Consider the following 25,176-nt stretch of genomic DNA (forward strand, 5'->3'; position numbering starts at 1 on the left):
CGTGCAGCAACTTCGAGGAATCAACATACTTGGACCCCAATATCCCTCTGTACCTCCACATTGCTCAGAGTTCTGCCATTGACCTTGCAATCTGCCTTCAAGTTCAATCGTCCAAGGTGTACTGTCCTCTTATTTTTGTCTCCCCGACATGCTTTTTGTATGAGTCCTACTTTATTGCAACTTCTGCAAGTTTCACCTTTAAACCTGCATTTCTTTGGTGAATGTGAGCCCCTGACACAATGCTAACACAATTTGTTCAGCCTGGCCAGTTTGTGTTCGGATATTGCAAATTGTTTACACTAACTTTCATTCTTGACTACAATTCAATTGCATCCCTGTCTGTGGTTTCCTTTGAAACAACAATTTTAGATGTTCTGTTGAATGTGAGTTGTGCTTCAGTTAAGAGCTATTTTTGACTGCTTTCTTGTAAGATTCCACAAACTAAATAATCTTTCAGTGCATCATCAAGCCCAACATTGAGCTGATAATACTCAGATAATCTCTTCAATACAGCCACAAACGCTGAAGTGGACTCCCCTTCTTTCTGATTCTGCAAATGAAACCTAAAGCTTTCTGTAATTGATAATAACATTGTTTCTAAATGTTCTAAATTTCTGCTGGTTTGTTTGGAGCAGTCTAAATTTCAAAGCAAACTGTATGCCTTTAAAGGCAAAGTACTCAGCAAAATTGGCACTTGTTTCTCGGTATCTATTATATTTGCTTCAAACTATTGTTGAATTAACTCAGTATACACAGTCCGATTGTCTGGTGTGGAATCAAACGAGCCCGTCTTTCTGATGTAGCCAGCTGTTTGTGCTGTTTTAAATGATAATTAGCATCTGGTTCTCACTCTTTATGAATGGATGAATTCTTCTGATTTCTGATGTTTTTAAAACTTGATTGTGTTCTCCATTCAGAAGAACATGTGCTGTGCTGCTTTTCTATTAATTTGGACCACCTCTGCACGTGCTGTGCTACAATTTCTTTTACTTGCAATGTTTTTTTACTTCAAATCTTTTGCTGCACTTCAGCAGGTTGACAGCCATCTAACATTCATTTTAAAGATACGTCGTCACCAATGCTATGTTTTGTAACTTCAAAACATCAATCTAATTCAAAAGAAAATATGGGAGTCAGGGAATGTGGGTCTAACTTCGTTCTTCATTTCAAACGAGGCGTGCATGTATCATGTGAATTGCATACATCATCATGCTAGCTCATATTTTATGATCTTATGGTCTTGATTCCATTAAGAAAATCCAGGAGCCTAAATGTGATCTGTTCACTACGTTTGAATTTCATTCTCAACTAAACCAAAAGGATAAATTACTTATTAATATCAACAATTTATTAATAAGAATATTAACAGATTATTTATTAGTTATTGAAACATACAACAACAACCTCAGGCATATGAATCCACAGTGTGATCGCGGGACCATCGCAGCACGAGGAGGAACGAGGGGCTCGGGAGAGCGCTGAGAGCTGGGAAGCAGCTGAGGAGCTGAGGTGAGTGTGCTTGAAAAGGAGCGTGGAGGGCAACTGAAGGATTAATCAGAGTGTTGATTAGTCGATTGGAGGAGTGAGTACTTGAGATAATTGGCAGGGACAAATATAAGGAGGGGCAACTAAAGAGGAGCGGCCAGTGTGTGAGTGGCTCAGGGTAGGAGTGGAGCTTTGAGGCTTTGGCGAGCAGAGGCTGAGGACAAGCTTGCTCCCAGTGAGGTAAGGCCGGGTAAGTTCCTTTAATTAACTTAGGAGTAGGTAATGGAGGCAGCAGTTAGGGCAGTCGAGTGCTCCGTTTGCAGTATGTGGGAAGTCAGGGACAGCACAATTGTCCCTGATGACTACACCTGTAAAAGGTTCATCCAGCTGCATCTCCTGACAAACCGAGTTAGGGAACTGGAGCTGGAGCTGGATGAACTTCGGATCATTCCTGAGGCTGAGGCAGAAATAGACAGGAATTTCAGGGAGACAGTCACCCCTAAAAGTCAGGAGGCAGGTAGTTGGGTGACTGTCAGTAGAGGGAAGGGGAATAGACAGAAAGAGCAGAGCACCCCAGTGGCCGTTCCCATCAACAATAAGTATACCAATTTGGATACTGTTGGTGGGGGCGACCTACTGGGGACAAGTTGTAATGGTCACGTCTCCGGCACCGAATCTGGACCCTCAGCTCAGAAGGGAAGGAGGGAGTAGAGGAGAGTAGTAGTGATAGGGGATTCAATAGTTAGGGGGACAGATAAGAGGTTCTGTGGAAGAGATCGAGATCACGGATGGTCTGTTGCCTCCCTGGTACCAGGGTCTGCGATATCTCAGATCGAGTTCTCGGCCTTCTCAGGAGGGAGGGTGAGCAGCCAGATGTCGTGGTCCATGTAGGGACTAATGACGTGGATAGGAAGGAGGAGGAGGTCCTGCAAAGAGAGTTTAGAGAGTAAGGTGCAAAGTTGAAGGACAGGACCTCCAGGGTTGCAATCTCAGGATTGCTACCCATGCCACATGCTAGTGAGGCTAGAAATAGGAAGATAATGCAGCTAAATACGTGGCTGAGGAGATGGTGCAGGAGGGAGGGCTTCATGTTTCTGGACAATTGGGCTTTGTTCCAGGGAGGGTGGGATCTGTTCCAATGGGACGGTTTGCACCTGAACAGGAGGGGGACTAACATCCTTGTGGAACCTTGGTTTTCAAGGGATATTGATGATCTGATTAAGAAAAATAAAGAAGTGTATAGCAGGTATAGGCAACAAGGAACAAATGAGTTACTTGAAGAGTATAGAAAATGTAAGAAAATACGAAAGAAGGAAATCAGGAAGGCAAAAAGAAGACATGAGGTTGCTTTGGCAGATAATGTGAAGGTAAACCCGAAGGGTTTCTACAAGTATATTAAGAGTAAAAGGATAGTAAGGGACAAAATTGGTCCCCTAGAAGATCAAAGACCAATGAGAAAAATGGGCCAGAAAATGTTAGATAGAATTTAATGCAGCCAAGTGTGAAGTGTTCCATTTTGGAAGGACAAATCAAAGTAGGACATACACAGTAAATGGTAGGGCACTGAGGAGTGTAGAGGAACAAAGGGGTCTAGGAGTTCAGATGCATAATTCCCTGAAAGTGGTATCACAGGTAGACAGGGTTGTAAAGAAGGCTTTTGGCATCCTGGCATTCATAAATTAAAGTATTGAGTATAGGAGTTGGAATGTTATGGTGAGGTTGCATAAGACATAGGTGAGGCCAAATTTGGAGTATTGTGTACAGTTCTGGTCACCTAACTATAGGAAGGATATCAGTAAGATTGAAAGAGTGCAGAAAAGATTTACGAGAATGTTGCCGGGTCTTCAGGAGTCGAGTTACAGGGAAAGATTGAACAGGTTAGGACTTTATTCTTTGGAGCATAGAAGAATGAGGGGAAATTTGATAGAGGTTTACAAAATTATGAGGGGTGTAGACAGAGTAGATGTGAGTAGGCTCTTTCCACTTAGATTAGGAGAGATAAATATGAGAGGACATGGCTTTAGAGTGAAAGGGGAAAGGTTTAGGGGGAACTTCTTCTCTCAGAGAGTGGTGGGAGTGTGGAATGAGCTGCCATCTGACATGGTAAATGACTGACGAGAGGTTAATTCTCCATAAATGTTAAATTTGCAGAAATTCTGAAGAAGTATGAATACTTGATCCTGTTGCGAGATTTCAACACAATCTGTGTGATCCCAAAGCCTTCACTTTACCTTATAGACCACTCTGGGAGGATCTGATTCATCAGGTTTCTGTAAAAGGCAACGGTCAAATCATCAGACTCATTGACACTGGGAACTCTGCTTTAGAGTCGTATCTGGAGCTTGGACTCCAATATATTCACATCAAACATTCTGCACACATACAGTTGTCAACATCTTGTCAATATCATCTGCAGATAGCTTTGGATTGACCATTGGATAAGAAATAGTCAATGTGTTTAAATATCTTCCCTCAAATGATCAGTATATTTGAAAGCAAATTCCATTGACGTCCAGAAACCTACCTTAGTTTCCCTTGTGAACCATGAGACTGAAATAGTGCAGATCAGCAGCAGTGTGAAGAGCAGCCAACGACCAACCTTCCATATCATGAAACTGAGCAAAGGGGAAGAGATACAGAACTGATGAGACAAAACGAGATGGCTCTGTGTTTGAAACATTTACCTTCTGTTTCCTCTGTAACCTTAGTGGAGTGGAGCTCGGTAGATAAGCACAGGCAGACGAGTTTAATTAGAAGAGTAAACTAGTGTTGACAGAACGATGAGTAGGAGAAAGGAGAAAAACCTGATCATCATCTGGAACAAAACCACATTTTCTCGAGGCAGTGGCAACATCTTGGATTGCAGTCATTCATTGATACTATTATGATTGTTGGAATTACTGAGTATGCCCGCTAGAAAATGAATCTCAGGGTTGTATAATAAATTTATTTTGAGCTTTGAAATCTTTTCTGCATTACATCTAGTTCAATAACATTTTTTTTTAGCAGAATACCAACTTCTCCTCTCGTGTCATCACTGATTATTATTCTTCCATATTGTTCACTTTGCCCATTTGTATTCACTAACAATGTGCTCTGGCGGTTCTACATGTGGCACAAATACTTTGTGTGTGAACGGTATATTGGTGCATAGTGACAATCGATTGTGACCACTCTTCCCCACAACTCCTCTTATTTATCTTCTGCCCATAAACCACACAAAACTGAGGGAGAAATTCTTCAGAAAATTTACAGGTAAAATTAAATTTACACAAGTAGATTCAAGATTGTTTAATGTCATTTCTTGTATACAAATGTAAAGGAGAACAAAATCATTGTTCCTCTCGATCTGAAGCAGCACAAAAACAAAAAAAAATAAAGAAAGCAATAATAATAATAAAAGATGTTTTACTTAAAGCCTCTTTTGCACATTGGACATTTGTCGGACTTTGTTGTGTGTGGTTTGTCATGGATTCTATTGTGTTTCTTTGTTTTGTGCATGTGTGAAAGAAGATGAATCTCTAGGTCGTTTATGGTGTACATACTTTGATAATAAGTTTACATTGAATTTTGAACTTGGAAAGTGGCTAGTGGGATGACTGATGGAATTGAACTCAGGCAGTGTGAAATGATGAATTTTGGGAAATTGAACAAGGGCAAACCTTACGCAGTAGAGAACTAGGTGTGCAACTACACCGATACCTGAAAATGGTAAGACAGATACCTGAAAGTGGCAACACAGGCAGACAAAGTGCTGAACAAGGAATATGACCAGCTTGCCTTCATATGATGGGGCATTAATACAGTTGCGATGGCATGTTAGAGCTATAAAGGACATTGTCACGATCTCAACTTGAATACTCTGTGTAGTTCCATAGGAAGAGTGTGATTAAATTAGAGAAGGTACAGAAAGCATTCACAAAGATGCTGCTAGGACTGGAGGGTTTGGGTTATGGACAGGCTCGGACAGTTTGAAACTTGGATGTGCAAGTTCAACTATGTTTGAAATGCTCCACATTTGAATGGAGTAAGTGACAGATTATAACATTGCATTAAGGTAGTACAAGGGGAAACAGTAAGAGAATGCAGAATAAAGTGTTACAGTTACAGAGAAAGTGCCATGCAGTAGACAATAAGCTGCAAGCCCAGTTAGATTATAAGATCAAACACCCATTTTATCATACTACGAGAGCATCCAATAGTTTTGTAACAGTGAGAAAGAAGCTGTCCTTGAAGCTTGTGGTACATGCTTTCAGACTCTTGTAATTTCTGCCCAATATCAGGGGAGAGGAAGAGAGTACGTCAGTGGCTAAAAGATGGCTGCTATTGAGAGCTGAATGTCCAAGGATCTACTGTGTATTGGAAAGATAGGTTGATAGGCAGAAGGGGTGGTGTGGCCCTGTGTATAAGAAATAATATTAAATCATTAGAAAGGGATGACAGAGGATTGGAAGGTGTAGGGTCTCTATGAGTTGAGTTAAGAAATGTCAAGGGTAAAAGGACCCTAATGGCAGTTGTGTACAGACCTTCAAACTGCAGCTGGGATGTGGATTACAAACTTCAGCAGGAGATAAAAAAGGCATGTCATAAGGGCAATATCATGATAACCTTCAGGGATTTTTACATGAAAACGTCTGGGGAAAGCCAGGTCAGTACTTGACCTCAAGAGAGAGGATTTGTAGAATGTCTAAGGCATAGTTTTTTAAAACAGCTTGTTATTGAGCCCACTTGGGGATAGGTTGTGCTGGATTGGGTGTTGTGCAATGATCCGGAGGTGATAAAGAGAGCTAAAGGTTAAGGAACCCTTAGGGAACAGTGATCACAATATGATCATTCACTTTGAAATTTGAGAAGAAGAAACTAAATTCAAATGTGTTGGTATTTCAGTGGAATAAAGGAAATTACAATGGCATGAGAGGGGAACTGGCCAAAGTTGACTGGAAAGGGACACTAGCAGGAAGGACAGCAGAGCAGCAATGATTGGAGTTTCTGCGAAAAATGAGGGAAGTGCAAGGCAGATATATTCCAAATAAGAAGAAATTTTCAAATGGAAGGATGATACTACCATGGCTGACAAGTGAAGTCAGAGCCAAAGTAAAAGCAAAAGAGAGGGCATACAAGGAAGCCAGAGCTAGTGGGAAGATAGAGAATTGGGAAGATTTGAAAGACTTACAGAAGGAAACTAAGAAGGTCATTAGGAAGGAAAAGATGAATTATGAGAATAAGCTGGTAACTAATATCAAAAAAGATACTAAAGGCTTTTTTAAGTATATAAAGGGTAAAAGGGAGTCGAGGGTAGATATAGGGCCAATAGGAAAATGCCGTTGGAGATATTGTAATGATAGACACAGAGATGGCATATTTTGCAACAGTTTTCACAGTGGAAGACCTCTGCAGTATACCTGATTTTCAAGAGTGTCAGGGAAGTGAAGTATGTGCAGTGAAAATTATGACTGAGAAGGTGCTCAAGAAGCTTAATGGTTTGAATGTGGATAAATCTCCTGGACCTAATGGAATGTACCCTTGGGTTCTGAAGGAAGTAGCTGGAGAGATTGTGGAGGCATTAGCAGTAATCTTTCAAGAATAAATATTTCTGGCATTGTACCAGATGACTGGAAAATTGCAAATGTTATTCCGCTATTTAGGAAGGGTGGGAGGCAGCAGAAAGGAAACTGTAGGCCTGTTATCCTGACATCAGTGGTTGAGAAGTTTTTGGAATTGATTGTTAGGGATGAAATTACAGAGTACCTGGAGGCATATTGCAAGATAGGCCAAAGCTAGCAGAGTTTCCTGAAAGGAAAATCCTGCCTGACTAACCTACTGCAATTTTTTGAAGAAATTACTAGCAGGGTAGGCAAAAGAGATGCAGTGGATGTGGTGCACTTGGATCTTCCGAAGGCCTTTGACAAGGTTCCACACATGTGGCTATTTAGCAAGTTAAGAGCCCAAGGAATTACAGGGAAGTTACTAGCATGGGTGGAGTATTGGCTGATCGGTAGAAACAGAGAGTGGTAATAAAGGGATCCTATTCTGGCTGGCTGCCAGTTACCAGTGGAGTTGCACAGGGTTTGGTGTTGGGACTGCTGCTTTTTACAATGTACATCAATGATTTGGTCTATGGGATTAATGGATTTGTAGCTAAATTTGCTGATGATACAAAAATAGGTGGAGGAGCGGGTAGTGTTGAGGAAACAGAGAGCCTGCAAAGAGCCTTAGATAGTTTAGGGGAATGGGCAAAGAAGTGGCAAATGAAATACAATGTTGGAAAGTGTATGGTCATGCACTTTTGTGGAAGAAATAAATGGGCAGACTATTATTTAGATGGGGAGATAATTCAAATTGCAGAGATGCAAAGGGACTTGGGAGTCCTTCTGCAGGATACTCTAAAGGTTAACCTCCAGGTTGAGTCAGTGGTGATAAAGGCGAATGCAATATTGGCATTCATTTCTAGAGGTATAGAATACAAGAGCAGGGATGTGATGTTGAGGGATTATAAGAGAATGATTCCAGGAATGAAAAAGTTACTATATGGGAAAGGTTTGGCAGCTCTTGGGCTGAATTCCCTGGAGTTCAGGAAAATAAGGGGGGATCTCATAGAAACATTCTGTATGTTAAAAGGCCTGAATGGATTCGAAATGGCAAAGTTATTTCCCATGGGAGGGGAGTCTAGGCCAAGAGGGCATGACTTCAGGATTGAAGGATGTCCATTTAGAACAGAAATGCAGAGAAGTTACTTTAGTCAGAGTGTCGTAAATCTGTGGAATTTTTTGCCATGAGCAGCTGTGGAGACCAAGTCATTTTGTGTATTTAAGGCAGAGATAGATAGGTTCTTGTTTAGCTAGGGTAATCAAGAGCTATGGGTAATGAAGGGTATGGGGAGAAGGCAGGCGAGCGGGGATGACTGGACGAATTGGATCAGCCCATGATTGAATGGCGGAGCAGACTCGGTGGGCCAAATGGCCTACTTGTGCTCCTTTATCCTATGGTCTTATCGGTAATTGGGTCTTCAATTAGATTGGCTGCTTTACCATGTCAGTGAAGTGTATTAAAATCAATTAAAAATATAAATTATTACAAATATCCATAAAGTATAATTATGTATGTATGAATGTGTATAACAATCAGGATGTGGGGAGAAGCTGAGGTAATATCTACAGATCCCTCTGCACTCACAATTGAAGGATCTAATAAAGGAAACACTGCCTCTGCTTAAAACCAGCTCTCCTACAAAAGTCAACTCCCTCCTAATTCCATACTGGTTTGGACATTGATTGTTGAGTTCTCACTGGTGTCACGTCAAAATCTTTTCCCCTCTGGACTGTGGAACATCTTCAACAGACCCAGTAGAAAGCCTGCAGTGAATGTATCAGGGCAAACAGTTTGACATCACATGAGCTCCTCCAAGCACACATTGTAGATGGAGATGTCTCCTGCTGTTACATAACCAGCACATAGAGAAATAACTTGAAATGTGATGTCCTCAGCCAGTAATTGAGCAGGAACTTTGCCTTGCTGTGACTTTCGCTGCTGTGGAACCAGTGGTAAAGAAGCTTTGCACGTTCTTGGCCAGTACTGCTCAACTTATGTCATGGGATAGAGTTAGCCGTGGAACTGTCAGAGTAAATGCTACAGGGAGCACCCTCTGAGTCATGACAAATGGAGGAACATGTTCTAATTTCCTCATCACAGACATAGCACAGCAGTGTGATGTAAACATGACGCTATTTCCATTCTGATGAGCTGCAGATCAGGAAGGTTCAGGGATGCCACTTTCCTGTAAGAATGAAGTGCAAGTCTGGCAGGATTAGGAAATCCTGGCTGACAAGGGATATTGAGATTCTGGTCAGGAAAAACAAGGCATCGGCAGTGAATCCCTTGAGGAATGTAAGAGATATAGGTATACAATTAAAAGAGATCAGGAAAGCAAATAGAGTATGTGAGATAACATAAGCAGATAAGGTAAAAGAATTCTGAGAGTCTTACACGTCTATTAAAAGGAGAAGAGCAACAAGGAAGAGATTAAGTTCCCATAACGATTAATGTGATCATCCATATGTGGAGCTACAGGAGACTGGTGAGGTCTTAAATTAATATTTCTTGTCTGTATTTACTGTGGAGCAGGTCATGGAAGATAGGAATTAAGGGAAATGAATAGTGTTCTATTGGAACATATCATTACAAAAGAAGAGTTGCTGGCAGTCTTGAAGAATATAATTTTCAGATAATCTCATAGGGCCTGAGCAAGTGTAGCCCAGGATATTATGAGGAGCTAGGGAGAAATTACTAAGGCCTTGGCAGAGATATCTGCATCACCCAGCCATAAGTGAGGGAACAGAAGTGTGGAGGATTAATGGCAAATATTGTGGCTTTATGTAAAGAAGGGGTACAAAGGCACGCCAGGAAGCTGCATGTCAGTGAGACCAACATCACTGGTCGGAACCTTACAAGAGAGGATTCTGAGAAATAGAGTCGACTAGCAATTGGATAAGCAAGGACTGATGAGGAATAGTCTGCATGGGAAATCAGATCTCACCAATATGAATGAGCATTTGAAGAGGTGACAGTGTCACGATGTACGCTGGCAATGTTGGAACCCAATTGCACAGGAAATCCAGACTCCAATGTGGAGACGGAGACCAAAGTTTATTCATAGGAATTCCAACAGAATGTCAATGGCTGAGCGGCAACTGCAAGACTGAACGCTCTCAAATTGGACCCCGCGATTAGCGCTAATCAGGCATCCGCTTAAGTAATACAAGTAATATGGAATTCCTGAGCCTATCAAAATGATGGAACGCACACCATGATGGACTGTTTATTGTCACCAGATATTTTAACCATGTGAACCTTAAGTCAGTGCTCCCCAGATTCCATCAGAACATGGACTTTGCAACGAGAGGGGAGAATGTGTTGGACCTTGTTTACACAAACATTCCCGACCCCACCTCAGCTACTCAGACCACGTCTCTGTTATGCTAATCCCAGCGTACAGACAGCACATCAGGCGCGCCAGACCTGTTCAGAAGCAGGTGAAAACCTGGCCAGCAGGAGCCATCTCTGCTCTTCAAGAATGCTTTGAGCACACTGACTGGCACATGTTCAGGGAGGCTGCAACTGACGGCGACTCTACCAGCTTAGAGGAGTACACGGCATCAGTGACTCAGCAAGTGCGTCAATGACGTCACTGTGGCCAAGACCATCACTACACGCGCTAACCAGAAGCCATGGATGACCACAGAGGTGCGTGCGCTGCTGAGGACCTGTGACTCCACCTTCAGAGCAGGCGACAGGGCAGCCCTAACAACAGCAAGGGCCAAACTGTCCCGGGCCATCAAAAAAGCAAAGCGTGCACACGCCCAGCGAATCCACAGCCACTTCCAGGATAGGGGCGGCACATGGCACCTGTGGAAAGGCATTCAGAACATCACCAACTACAAGACAACACCACCTGCCCGTGCTGGTGATGCCTCCCTCCCAGATGCGTTGAATAACTTCTATGCTCGTTTTGAGGTGAAAAATGACATGGCAGTGAGGAAGACCACTCCTCCTCCGAACAACCAGGTGCTGTGTCTTACCTTGGCTGATGTGAGGAGAACCCTGTGCAGGGTCAACCCATGGAAGGCTGCTGGACCAGACAATATTCCTGGCAAAGTGCTTAGAGTATGTGAAGACCAGCTAGCTGAGATTCTCACTGACATCTTCAACATCTCCGAGCAGCACCGTCGTTCCTACGTGCTTCAAGGCCGCCACCATCGTCCCCGTGCCGAAGAAGTCTTCAGTGTCCTGCCTCAACAACTACCATCCCGTCACACTCACAACCATCATCATGAAGTGTTTCGAGAGGCTCGTCATGGAGCACATCAAGACCCTGCTGCCCCCCTCACTGGACCCCCTGCAGTTCACGTACCGTCCCAACCGTTCAACAGACGATCCCATTGCCATCACCCTCCACCTGGACAAAAAAGACACTTACGTTCGAATGCTGTTCATAGACTTCAGTTCAGCATTCAACACAATCATTCCTCAGAAACTGATTGGAAAGCTGAGCCTACTGGGCCTGAACACCTCCCTCTGCAACTGGATCCTAGACTTCCTGACTGGGAGATCTCAGTCCGGATTGGAAGCAGCACCTCCAACACCATCACACTGAGCACGGGGGCCCCCCAGGGCTGTGTGCTCAGTCCACTGCTGTTCACTCTGCTGACCCACAACTGTGCTGCAACACACAACTCGAACCAAATCACCAAATTTGCCAATGACACGGCCGTGGTGGGTCTCATCAGCGAGAATTATGAGTCAGCTTACAGAGAGGAGGTGCAGCGGCTAACAGACTGGTGCAGAGCCAACAACCTGTCCCTGAATGTGAACAAAACAAAAGAGTTTGTTGTTGACTTCAGGCTTCAGGAGGACACGGAGCGACCACTCTCTGCTGAACATGAATGACTCCTCCGTAGAGATCGGTAACAGCACCAAATTTCTTAGTGTTCACATGGCGGTGAATCTCACCTGGTCCCTCAACACCAGCTCCAGAGCAAAGAAAGCCCAGCAGCGTCTCTACTTTCTGCGAAGGATGAGAAAAGTCCATCTCTCACCTCCCGTCCTCACCACAGTCTACAGAGGTTGTATTGAGAACATCCTGAACAGCTGCATCACTGCCTGGTTCGGAAATTGCACCATCTTGGATCGCAAGACCCTTCAGCGGATAGTGAGGTCAGCTGGGTAGATCATCGGGATCTCTCTTCCCACCATTACCGACATTTACACATCACGCTGCATCCGTAAAGCAAACAGCATTATGAAGGACTCCATGCACCCTTCATACAAATTCTTCTCCCTCCTGCCATCGAGCTGCCATAGCAATCCATAGAAATGGATACATTAACAAAGGTTAAGAGACATTTTGACAGATGTGTGGATAGGAAAGGCTTAGAACAGGGCTTCACAAACTTTTTTATGCCATGGACCTTAATTCATCAACTTCAGTTTGTTTATTTATGTGTAATTAATCTGTAGATTTCATTCTCACTTTCATAAACTATTATGCATTATGTATACTGCAGTGCTTTGCATCTTGGTTTGGAGAAACATTGCCTCACTGGACAGTATACATGTATATAGTTAAATGACAATAAACTTGACTGGACTGGACTGGACTTGATCCCAGGTTGGGAGCCCCTGGCAGAGAAGGATATGGAATAAATAAAATTAAATGTGCTGAACTTAGATGAACATCCTGGTTGGCTTGGACGAGTCAGGCTGAAGGGCCTGTTGTTCTAATATATATCAAAGACATTATGATTCTATACATGAGCTTCAACTGCTATGCTTAAATTTTTAAATAATTGGGGAAGAGAAATTTTTCTTTGATCTCAGGCTTGACGCATGTTCAAGAAAATCAGGAATGCTCAGTTTCCAAGATATGAGTTTGTTGAAGTTAATCATGTCAAATATGATAAACACTAGTTGAAGAGAAACAGATTTCTCTCCCAACTGGCTCTACTTGGAAGCAGTAGCAGTGAAACCACCCGCAGCGAAAACCTTATACTTTACATTTGGGCTGGAGTAGTTTCTTACCTTTGTGCGGTTGTCATCAATTCTGTCACAGTATTTTCACAGAAATCAATTCTCCCTGTTAAAAGAAAATAAAATAAAATTTCAGCTGCTTTGTACTTGCAAGAACAAGAGAGCACAGTTATTAGACCAATAGGTACTTGAACATGGTGGACCAAAGGTGATCTATTACCTGATGCACATTTAAAGATTAAAGATGAGCTTTATTTGTCGCATGTACATCTGATCATACAGTGAAATGTATCGTTTACAACAGTTACCAACAGAGTTTGTGCTGGGGGCAGCCTGCAAGGGTTCCATGCTTCTCGCACCAAAATGGCTTCCATAGGACTTACTCATCCTAACCTGTGCATTTCTGGAACGTGGGAGGAAACTGCGGCCCCAGAGGAAATCCTCGCAGTCACTGGGAGAACATACAAACAACTTGCAAACAGTGGTGGCAATTGGACCCTGATCGCCGATCGCTGGTGCTGTAATAGTGTTACAGTTAATTGCTGTGCTCCTGTGCAGCCAATTACATTTACTGGCAGTTTGGATACAGGGAGATAATCCAACAGGATAATGCAGGAGGTTTTCTCAATGAAAAAGCAAGGTCTTTTGTTTCTCACATCTCTTGATGTCTCTACCTCTGAGAAAAATAACTCAATCTTTCTTGAATACTGGTTCACCACATTCTGGGAGAAGAAATCTTTCCTAATCCCAGTCTTAAATGTCTCACCCTTCAGATAATTTCTAAGATTCCAAGCTTACTTACTTACTGTCCGTTACACCACTGGTGTTTAGGGCAGCAATGAAGGTGTCCTATCTCTGGCAGTGTTCGGGGCTTCCTTCATTGTGTCAGTTGGTTCCTCTCGGTTTTCACTGCTGTCAGTCATGCAAGTCCCAGGTAGAGACTGAGCAATACCGTCAAACTCTGATGGAGAGGAATTTTTCATTTCTGTTTCCATGACAATTTTGTTGAACCAATCAGGCTTGTCAGTCCTGAGTGAACCCCCCGAACGTGGAGGATTGGGGGACCACTCTAAGTCTGGCCCCTACCCTCTGACCTGTTCGGCATGGGTGACCCGATGAACTGCCAAAGCATAAAGCCCTCACTCCAGCCAACGTAGCTCTCTGCGTCATTGAGGCATGCAAACCTCCAAATCTAACGACAAATTTGTGGTTCTCTTGGAGGTAAGTCTCATTAGACTATCCTGTATTCCCTGGCATTTGAAGCATCCTACCTGCATCTGTATCACCCTGCTAAAATATTGCTCATTTCTATGTGATCACCTCTCAGCCTACTGAACTCCATCAAATAAAAACCAATTACATTTGCTCTCTGATCTTGTGTCACTTGTGGCATTCCAGAAATCAGTCTGCTGATCCTTTGCTTGCCTTCTTCCTTAACAAGAACATCTTTCATTGAACCAAATCTGCTGACAATGCTGGTGGCCCAAGACTGAGGCTCGAGTCAATGTCTGATCGATTTAAGCTTCAGGCCAGAAAGGAAAGATCGGGTATGGGCCAAATCGAGGCGGTGAGTCCTGCGTACAAGAGCGTGTCAAAGCAGCAAGAACCCCTACCATCCAAGCTATGCTGTCTTCTTGCTGCTGTCAGTACGAAGGAGTTGCAGGGGGCTTAGATCCCATATTACCAGGTTCAGGACCAATTATTATCTGCAACCTGTAGGCTCCTGAAACATCATGGATAAATTCACTCACCAACACTGAACTGATTCTGCAACCGATGGACTCACTTTCAAGGATTCTACAGTTCATCTTCTCAGTATTTATTTGTTTATCTCCTTCACCTTTCCCCTTTCCCTCTCTCACCATTCTCCTAACCTGCCCATGACCTCCCCCTGGCGAGCCTCCACTTTCCCTGCTTTCCATGGCCTTCTGTCCCCTATCAGATTTCCCCTCCTCCAGCCCTTTATCGCTTTCACCAATTGACTTTCCAGCTCTTTACTTCAACCCTCCCACTCTCTCAATTTCACCTTGTACTTCTCCATCTCCTCCCACCGACTTTCTTACGTTGACTTCTAATCTCCTTTCCTTTCCAGTCCTGATGAAGGGTCTCAGCCCGAAACGATGACTGATGACTCTTTTCAATAGGTGTTCCCTGGCCTTCTGAGTACCTCCAGCAATTTGTGTGTAGTGCTTTGCTTTCCAGCATCTGCAGGTATTCTCTTGTTAATTATTTATCTATTATTTGTTTCTTTTGTATTTGCACAATTTGTCTTATTTTGCACATTGATTGTTTGACATTTTTGATTGTGTGTAGTTTTACATTGAGTCTGTTGTATTCATTTGTATCTACTGTGAATGCCTGCAAGAAAATGGATCTCGGGGTAGTATATGGTGACAAAAACTTAATTTTCTTTCAACTTTGAAGTGATTTATCTTGGAAGGACTATCTTAATGAATGGCCAGAAATATTACCAGATGAGATACATTCACACCCAGCCAGCGAGAGTCAGATCAGAGACAGGAGACCCTGTGCTGAGAGACTCACATTTAAACGGCTGTGCCGAAAAGCTTCTCATTCTCTGAAACGTGGTGACAACATACACTTAATGCTCCTGTGTGAAGTTCCAACAACACAATATCCAGCACACATCAGTCATTCAGTTGTACTCCATTGACCATCATAAAGAATCAAACCCTCCAGCACTTACCCATGCTGTTGACTTCAATCATATTTCTGCAGCTGCTGACACTGTTGGACATGGACACACTGACCACTTCACTGGACTTCTCTCCATTAATATTTGAGGCTTTGCAATAATACAGATAATTTTTGTATTTTATGGATTGGCAATGTAGATCAAGTTTATTTGTGTCAGAGATCTTTGAATCCTCAGATGGCGTCTTTTCATACCATGAGTACTGAATGGGAAGGGATCCATGGACAGACTCACAGGACACTGACACGGAGTCCCCACAATTTGAGCCATTTGTTTGTGGTGAAAATCGAAGCAAAGGAAGAGACACAGGTTCTGTGGAACAGAATTAGTGAACATCTGAAAATCAAACACAAAGATTTCAGCAGTTCTGTATCTCAACCAGGAGCCACCAGTTTGGAATCTCAGCAGCTCATCTACTCCACTGTGTCTCGTCATCCTCACAGCTGCCAGAACGTACATGTCTGTCAGTACCTCCAAAAACAGCAGGACTCCTCATCAGATCAACAGTGGTGACACAGAGTATGTGTCAGTATGAAATTCAGGGCTTCAGTCTCTCTCAGCAGTGGGGAAACAGTCTAAAGTGAGACCAAACAGTTTGACTCTGGAATAGCAGCATTTGTGGATGTTCTGGAAAACTCTCCATAGGTTGAAAGCAGGAAATTGTCAGATACATACAAAATGAATGGTGACTTCATTTTGTGAAGTCAGAAAGAGATGAGTTATACAGCTCTCGTTACATGCACGTGCAGTTCAACTCTTTGAGTGATAATGCATTATGCAGAAAGTTTAAAGTTAATAACTCATCTCCTTCTACTTTAGGCCACGAACGTATCAATCACCTCTGATGTGGACCACTTTCTGGAAGTCCAAAATGCCGGCTTCTACAAAGAATGGATCTGTATGCTCCATGACTCTTTAGATGCTGGATTAGTTCCTGAGGATTGGAGGGTGGCATGTAACCCCACTTTTTAAGAAAGGAGTGAGAGAGAAACTGGGGAATTATAGAATGGTAAGCCTGACATCGGTGGTGGGGAAAATGCTAGAGTCAGTTATCAAAGGTGTGATAACAGCACACTTGGAAAGCGGTGAAATCATCGGACAGAGTCAGCATGGATTTGTGAAAGGAAAATCATGTCTGACGAATCTCAGAATTTTTTGAGGATGTAACTAGTAGAGTGGGTAGAGGATAACCAGTGGATGTGGTATATTTGGATTTTCAAAAGGCTTTTGACAAGGTCCCTCACAGGAGATTAGTGTGCAAACTTAAAGCATACGGTATTGGTGGTATGCTATTGATGTGGATAGAAAATTGGTTGGCAGACAGGAAGCAAAGAGTGGGAATAAATGGGACCTTTTCAGAATGGCAAGCAGTGACTAGTGGGGTACCGCAAGACTCAGTGCTGGGACCCCAGTTGTTTACAATATATATAAATGACTTAGACAAGGGAATTAAATGCAGCATCTCCAAGTTTGCGGATGACACGAGGCTGGGCGGCAGTGTTAGCTGTGAGGAGCATGCTAAGAGGATGCAGGGTGACTTGGATAGGTTAGAAGCGGGCAATTCAGAAGTTTTCCAGATGTTCCTCTGTACTCTCATGTCCGTCTCAATCAAATCAGAATTGTGCACGGTCCCCTACTTAACAGATAACAGACATCACCATCGAAGTGGTTGTGCGTGCTGCTGTCGCGCCGCCATCTTATCCTTCTCATTAGTAAAGGCTTCATCTCCCTCTGGCTGAAGAAGTTCCTCCTCATGTCTCTTTTAAAGGGACATCTTTCCATTCTGAGTCTGTGCTTTCTGGTCCTAGATGCCCACACTGTAGGGAACCTCTCTTCACATCCACTGGGGTTTGCAATGCTCGATAGCTTTCAATAAAATCCACCCTCATTCTTCTAAACTCCAGCACGCACAGGCCCAGAGCCTTCAAATGATGTTCATACATTCAGGGAGTTTAACATCACCTGGAATTTAACAGATGGATCCCTTTAGAATTGATATACCGAGAGTTCTTGGGAAACAAGTCCATTGCTCCCTGAAAGTGGCAACACAAGTGGACATAATGGTAATGAAAGCATTCAGCACCTTTGCCTTCTTTACTCTACATGTTGGAGGGTGAAGCTGACTGGGCATCTTGTAGCTTCATAAAACACTGATTAGGTCACATTAGGAACATAATATGTATTTCTGGTTGCAACACTATAGGAAGGATGTTGTCATTTATCAGCCTATTTTTCAATCTATTGTAGATCTCTCTGCAAGCCATGATTGCCCCCCTGACTGTGCAATACACACACAATCTTGGTGTCATCTGCAAATTTGCTGATTCATTTTACCATATTATCATCCGGATCACTGATACAGATGCAAACAACAACAGACCCAGCACCAATCCCTGCGCTAAGCATCATTGTTGCTAAATATATTTTAATTATGTTTGCCAGCGCCCCAGTAATTTCTGTACTTGCCTCCCGTGAGGTCCGAGATAACACGTTAGCAGGCCTTGGGGATATATTCACACTGATTTGCCTCAGGAAAGCAAACACCTCCTCCTTTAACAGGGTGACGTCTCATAGAGTTCAGAAGCAGGAAAATATACTGAGCCTTCCACTGGAAACCAGTATCCCAACAGTGGATCAGAACTCACAGTGGATGAGAGTATTATGAGCGAGGTCTCCCCATCTTTGCACACTCGCCACAGGGTTCTGCACTGCTGTGGAGCCTCCGGATATTCCTGCTGCCCTGACTCTTCCCAGAGAAAAACTGAATCAGACATTTCGGTGGAGACAACAAATCAATCAATGAGAAACCTACCATCAGATACTTGGAGATGCACATCAAACACTGGATCATTGCCAAAGGTTGTAATTCCACATCTGTAAGGTCCTGTATCATTAGAGACAAGATTCTCCATAGTAACAGTAAATATTCCTAGGGATGTGTTATCTCTGATTGTCATTCTTCCATACTGCTCATTTGTCCCATTTGTATTCACTAACGATGTGCATTGGCGACCCCACATGCGGCACAAATACTTTGTGTGTGAACGGTACATTGCTGCATAGTGACAATCGATTGTGACCGCTCTTCCCACAACTCCTCTTCCTTCATCTTCTGTCCATAAAGCACCTGAAACTGAGGGAGAAAATCTTCAGAAAATGGACAGGTAAAATCAAATTTACACAAGCAGGCTCAAGTTTCAAGATTATTTAATGTCATTTCCTGTACAAACGTGTAAACTGGAATTAAATCGTTGTTATGCTGGATCTAAATGCAGCAGAAAAAAACACAAAAGATAATGAATACAATTAAAATAGCTAAAGATGTTTTATTTACAACTGACACTGTGTTACAAGGAATCTGCCACAGTGTCAATTGATATAAATAAATTCCTCACAGACAGAGAAGACAATAACATCGTCCCTCCTCACGTGCTCCCAGCTCTTCACAAGTAGCAATTTTTATTTGATTGGAGTCATCATTGTCACTGCCCACTAATGTCTCAGTGTGTTTCCATATTTCTGAGTCAATAGATTACTGATCCAGTCCCACTCCTGGCAGGTGAGCCCAAGATCAGTGGGGGGTAACTTACTGGAGGCAGGATCGACCTGAATTTGCAAAGGCAAGATCTGATTTGGGATAGTCAACATGATCTTGTGCATTGGAAATCCTCCCCCAAAACTATTTGACTGAGTTTTTTTTGAGAGACGATGAAAGGACAGGACCTTAGAGATTAGCAATTTTTGTTTAGCAAGGTTTATGACCATACCTTGCATAGCAGACTGATCTGTAATGTGAGATCACATGGTAAGCTACCTGGATGGATATTGAATAGGCTTGGTGGAAGGATACAGACTGTGGTAGTGGAGTGTTGGTTTTCTGACAACATCAGACTTTATCACCAGCAATGTGCCATCAGGATCGTTGCTGTTATTTGTTAACCACTCTTATTGTCATCAATATTAATAATCTGGAATGAAACTGTAGGTGGCATGATTAATAAGTTATGGGTGAGACAGCAGTGTGGTAGACAGTGGCAAGAGTTGTGTAAGTTTACACGAGGATCTTGAAAATGAGCCGGTGTTCAGCCCCATTATTCTGTGCCAGCAAGCTGCCCCCTCCCCACCTGCGCCTGTATTGTCTGCTTGCATTTGACCCGTCTCCCTCTCTTCTCGGTCCAACTATCAGGTGGAAGGTGCAGGAGCCTTGGGGCCCACACCACAGGGTTCGTCAACAGTTGTTGTCCTGCAGCTATCAGGCTCCTGGATTGGTTTCACTCGCCTCAGCACTGAACTGACTCCGCAGCTGTGGACTCACTTTCAGAGACTCTGCCTCTCATGTTCTATGTATTATTTGTTTACATAGTTTTATTATTTGCACGATTCATCATCGCTTGCACATTGATTTTTTGTCAGTCTTTGTTGTGTGTGGTTTTACATGGATTCTATTGTGTTACTTTGTTTTGTGGGCAAAGGTATGGTGGATAATCACAGTCTTTATCCCAGGGTGGGGGAGTTGAAAACTAGAGACCCTCGGCTTAAGGAGTGAGGGAAAATTCTTAGAGAGCCCGGAGCAGCCGTGTTTTACACACACAGCCGTGTGTGCATGGAAAAGGCTGTCAGAGGAAGTACTAGAGATGGTTACAAATACACTATTTAAAATACATTTGGACAAGTTCATATATAGGCAAGTTTTAGAAGGATACGAGACAAATGCAGTGAAATGGGAGAAGCTCAGGAAGACACTGTGGTCAGCACAGATGATTTGGGGTGAAACTCCTGCGTCCATAACCTATAACTCCCTGACTCTGCAGCATCCTCTCTAAACTGGAACATGCTTTTAAAAGGATAAATTCAGAATTCTATTTCATTGCATAGATGTGACAGCTCATGGGATCACAGCCTATCAGATTGCACTTCAATCTCAACAATCAAAGTTCAAAGTATACTTATTATCAAAGAATCTATACTATATACAACCTTGAGATTCACCTCCTTCCAGGCAATCACAAAAAAATAGAACATCCCAATATACAGAAAAAAGAGCAAATCAAAGTAAGCAAATAACATTTGGAACTGAAATTCACAAAACTGAGGCCACAGCCAAGAAGCCAGTCATCACTGTAGTCAATTCATGAGGCCATTAATTGCCAACCACAGCCTCAGTTCAGCGTAAAGACACGTAAACCTTCTGTGCAGCAAGCTGAACACCAGCCCATCCCTCGCCTTGGACTGACATTCCTTTAGTGATTAAAAGGGAATTGAAGGTTTATTATCCTTGTTGTAATCATGAAATGCAGCAGCCTTGTTCATAGAAGGAATGGATTTCCTTCTCATGTCTCAAAGCGAGTGAGGTTTTTTATTTAACATACAAAAACCCAATTTCAGCGGTTAGTAATTTACCTGGGATGCTCAGACATTCAAAAGCTAGAGACGACCAAAGACAATGAGACCATTAGACATAGGAGGAGAATTAGGCCATTTGGCCTATACAGTCTGCTCCACTATTCCATCAAGGCTGACTTATTATCCCACTCAATTCCATCCTTGGCATTTCTCCCCATAATCTTTTGATGCCTTTCCTAAACAAGAAACTATTAAGTACGCTTTAAATATACTCAATGTCTTGGCCTCAAAAGCCATGTATGGTATTGAATTCCACAGATTCAACACCCTCTGGCTACAGAAATTCCTCCTCATCTCTGTTCTAATGTACGGAGTCTGCACATCCTCCATGTGGAATGTATGGGGTCTCCCCGAGTGGTCCTGTTTCCTCCCACAGTCCAAAGACATACTCATTAGGATAACTGCTCTTTGCAGGTTGCCCTGTGATTATGTTACAGTTAATTGGGTTTGTCGAGAGTTCGATCGGTGTTGTGACCCAAAGGGCTGGAAGGGCCTATTCTGTACTCTATCGGTAAATAAATAAAATAAAGGGATGCCCTTGCATTCTGAGGCTGATTTTTCAGGATGATTTCCCCATAAGGAAACCACTTTTGATCATATACCTCCAAGTACCCCAAAATCCTGTTCTTAATAATAGACTCCCACATCTTCACAACCACTAAAGTCAGGCTAACTGGTTGACAATTTCCTTCCTTTCGCCTCCCTCCTTTCTTAAAGAGTGTGGTGATACTTCCAATTTTCCAATCCTTTGAACATTCCAGTCTAATTATTCTTGAAAGATCACCACTAATGCCTTCATGATTTCTTTAAATAACTCTTTCAGAAACTTGGGATGTAGTACATCTGGTCCAAATGACTCATCTACTTTCAGATCCCTCAGCTTCTCAAGCACGTTTTGCTTAGTAATAGCAACAACACTCATCTCTGCCCCTGCCATTGCCAAATTTCTGTCATTCCCACTAATATTTGCAATATTATAAGTCCTTCCTTTTGCTTTTATGAGAATCAGAAGTCGATACCAGTCTGGACTTTTCAATGTAAAGCCAGAAGTATTAATGGAATGCTCTCAATTTGTCGAGATGCGCAAGTCCAACTATGTTTGAGATGCTCCATATCTTCCAGGAGCAAGTGACAGACTTAACTGTTCACTGCACTTTAGTTCTACCCCATGGATGCTGCAATGTGCAGCTTCTACAAATGCAAAGAAATTCCTTACCCTCACTAGAGGTATAAGAGCAGCAGTAACAGAGTAATAAAAAGAAATATTTAAATGTATCCTCCCTTGAAATTAGAACTTACCGCTGCCATTGATTTCTGTCACGTAACTGCAGATATCTCTGTTGTTGAAGACTGTCGCATTAACCATTGCACTGGATCTCGCTCCAAGCCGATTTGAGGCACTGCAGTAATATTGCTGGTGTGTGTGCTTGAAGGATTGACAATGCAGAGTCAGTTCATTGGTATCTGAGATCTTCGGATACCCAGATGAGGTTTGTTCATACCATCTGTATTGAATGGGATGGGATCCCTGGAAGGACTCACAGGAAAGTGACACTGAGCCCCCGAGACGTGAGACATTTGCTGGTGACAGATATCGAATCACAGGAACAGACACGAGTTCTGTGGGAAAGAATTAAACATTCAGACACTGAATGAACATCTGAAAATCAGACACTCTTCTGTCACTTTATTACGTACAAATATTAACCTGATCATTAATACAAATATCTAATCAGTCAATCAGACGATCAGCAACTCAACTCATCAAAGCATGCAGAAATATTCAAGAGTTTCAGTCAATGTTAGGCCAAAGTCAGAATGCGGAAGTATTGTGATCTAAGTACCTTTGAGCATGCAATTATTGCTGGTGCCAGACGGGGTAGTAAATATCTAAGGCACTACTATCCTCCTGGGATTTTCACACACAACTGTCTCTAGAGTTTAGTGAGAATGGTACGAACAACATGAAAAAACATCCAGAGAGCAGCAATTCTGTGAACAAAAGTGCTTTATTAATGAAAGAGGTCAGAGGAGAATGGCCAGACATGTTCATGCTGACAGAAAGGTGACGGGAATTCAAATAACCGTGGGTTATGACAGCGGTGTGCTGAAGAGCATCTGAAGGTACAACACGTCAAAGCTCGAAGTGGATGAGCCACAGAAGCAAGAGACCATGAACATCCACTCAGTGGCCACTCTGTTATGTTCAGGAGGTTTAAAGGCAGCAACTTGTGAGATATCTGTCACATGTTTGGAGGCTTTCAGGAGAGAATGAAATTGTAACTGGGTTCAGTGACCTGCCGTATAGAGGGAGACATTTGGTACTGATATTAATGCAGAGATAGTGAGGGATGGACAGTGTCTGGCAAATATCATGAGACTTTTATTTTATGGAAGGCACAAATCAATCACTGAGAAACCTACCATCATTTACTGTTAGTTCTAAATTAAATCTTGTATCGAGACCTGGTGTTGTAATTCCACAGCCGTACCATCCTGAATCTCCAGAGTGAAGATCTTCCATAGTAACAGTAAATATTCTCCGTTCCGGGTTATCTGTGATTGACACTCGTCCACTCCGTCTGTGCTGCTCATTTGTTTGCACTAAAACTGAACAATAGAGAGTCCATCCATGGCACCAATACTTTGTGTGTGAGCGGTACTTTTCTTCATAGTGACAATCGATTGTGATCGCTCTTCCCACAACTCCTCTTACAGATTTCTCTGCCCACAATGCACCTGAAACTGAGGGAGGCATTGTCAGATGTGAGGGAAAGGAACAATTTAATACAACAATTATTTTTCAACATGACGGTAAAAGCAGGTGCAGGTCATGTACAGCATGTGGTCCATGACAACACAGCCAATGATTTTTGTGTGAAGTGCAGTCAGTGCTGTTACTGTGTCAGCCGTGTCAGTGATCTCTCTTCCCTGTGTCGGTACATTGTGGGTTCACTTCCCACTCCAGAATCCTGAGCAGAAACCCAGGGCTGATCTTCCAGTGCACTGCTGGGGGAGAGCCGTAGTGTAGCCAGAGGGTGTTGACTCTATGGAATTCAATACCATACACAGCTTTTGAGGCCATGAAAGTGTTCAACTTTCAGTTGCTTCAGAATATGTCAGCCTTTGAAATGTCCACAGAGCTTCCAGCTATTTCATAAGATGCTCCCAATTTTGTGTGTGTGTGTGTGTGTGTGTGTGTGTGTGTGTGTGTGTGTGTGTGTGTGTGTGTGCGCCTGTGTGTGTTCAGACAAGGTTCTGAAGCAATTTGTAAATATTGTACCTATCAAGTATTTCTATGTGTAGTTAGAAGGTGGCGCAACAGTGGTCATTAGTGCTTCTGTGTCTAGAAACTCAGGTGAGATTTCAATAACTGTTGAGATACTTTGAGTATGAAAATCCAATTTATTATTTCTGGTATTTAAAAAACAAGTATCAATAATAATAATGATGAACTGTCAGATTGTAAAGATCCCATCTAGATTGGAAAGACTTTTAGGGAGAGAAATTTCTTATCCCTACCACCCTGGTTTACCTTTGACTCCAGATCTAGTAACGTTCTATGCTAACTGCACCACTGAAGTGGCCCAGGAAGGACTCTGATTTCAAGACAATAACGTCAAATGTCGCAGTGATCCCTGCAGAGAGAGAACAGATCCCAGCAATGGTAGATCTGATGTTCTCGCTTAACAGGTTGCAGTAGATTTCTCCAGCTGGACATATTCTCCCCAAACCTGGCTCTACACAATTCTTCTTTTCTCCTTATCTGCTTCCACCTCTCACCCACCTCCAAACACCATCCCTTTTCCACCCCATTCCATTTGCCTGTTGTGCTTCACTATTCCTCAGCCCCGACTAACTTGAGGACCCAGTTTCACACTTCCCCCTCTCCTATTTAACCCTCTCCCGCTCTACTCACACATGAGGCAGGGTCTCGACCCGAACCATTGACATTTCCTCTGCCCCTGACAGAAGCTGCTTGACCCATTGAGTTTCTCCATGAGTGAACTCTGAGCTCCAGTTTCCGACAGCTTTAGTGTCTACGGGTA

General features: G+C 42.8%; 1 protein-coding gene across 3 annotated transcripts in view; it reads right to left on the reverse strand.

The window, feature by feature from the left end:
* Positions 1 to 1,346: 1,346 nt before the first annotated feature.
* Positions 1,347 to 25,176, reverse strand: part of LOC140210050 (polymeric immunoglobulin receptor-like) — a 33,055-nt gene continuing 9,225 nt past the window's right edge. For 2 of the 3 annotated variants that reach the window (XM_072278826.1, XM_072278825.1), the window contains 7 exons: positions 23,552 to 23,872; positions 22,427 to 22,747; positions 18,537 to 18,857; positions 15,716 to 16,036; positions 13,060 to 13,114; positions 4,010 to 4,100; positions 1,347 to 3,755 (listed from right to left, as the gene is read on the reverse strand). In XM_072278826.1, coding sequence (XP_072134927.1) covers positions 3,708 to 3,755; positions 4,010 to 4,100; positions 13,060 to 13,114; positions 15,716 to 16,036; positions 18,537 to 18,857; positions 22,427 to 22,747; positions 23,552 to 23,872 — 1,478 coding nt within the window. In that variant the 3' untranslated portion in view covers positions 1,347 to 3,707. The remainder of the gene's footprint in view (positions 3,756 to 4,009; positions 4,101 to 13,059; positions 13,115 to 15,715; positions 16,037 to 18,536; positions 18,858 to 22,426; positions 22,748 to 23,551; positions 23,873 to 25,176) is intronic. The other variant, XM_072278827.1, reaches the window with a different exon arrangement.

This window comes from Mobula birostris, chromosome 14 (genome assembly GCF_030028105.1).
Source record: "Mobula birostris isolate sMobBir1 chromosome 14, sMobBir1.hap1, whole genome shotgun sequence".
NCBI classification, from domain to species: Eukaryota; Metazoa; Chordata; class Chondrichthyes; order Myliobatiformes; family Myliobatidae; genus Mobula; species Mobula birostris.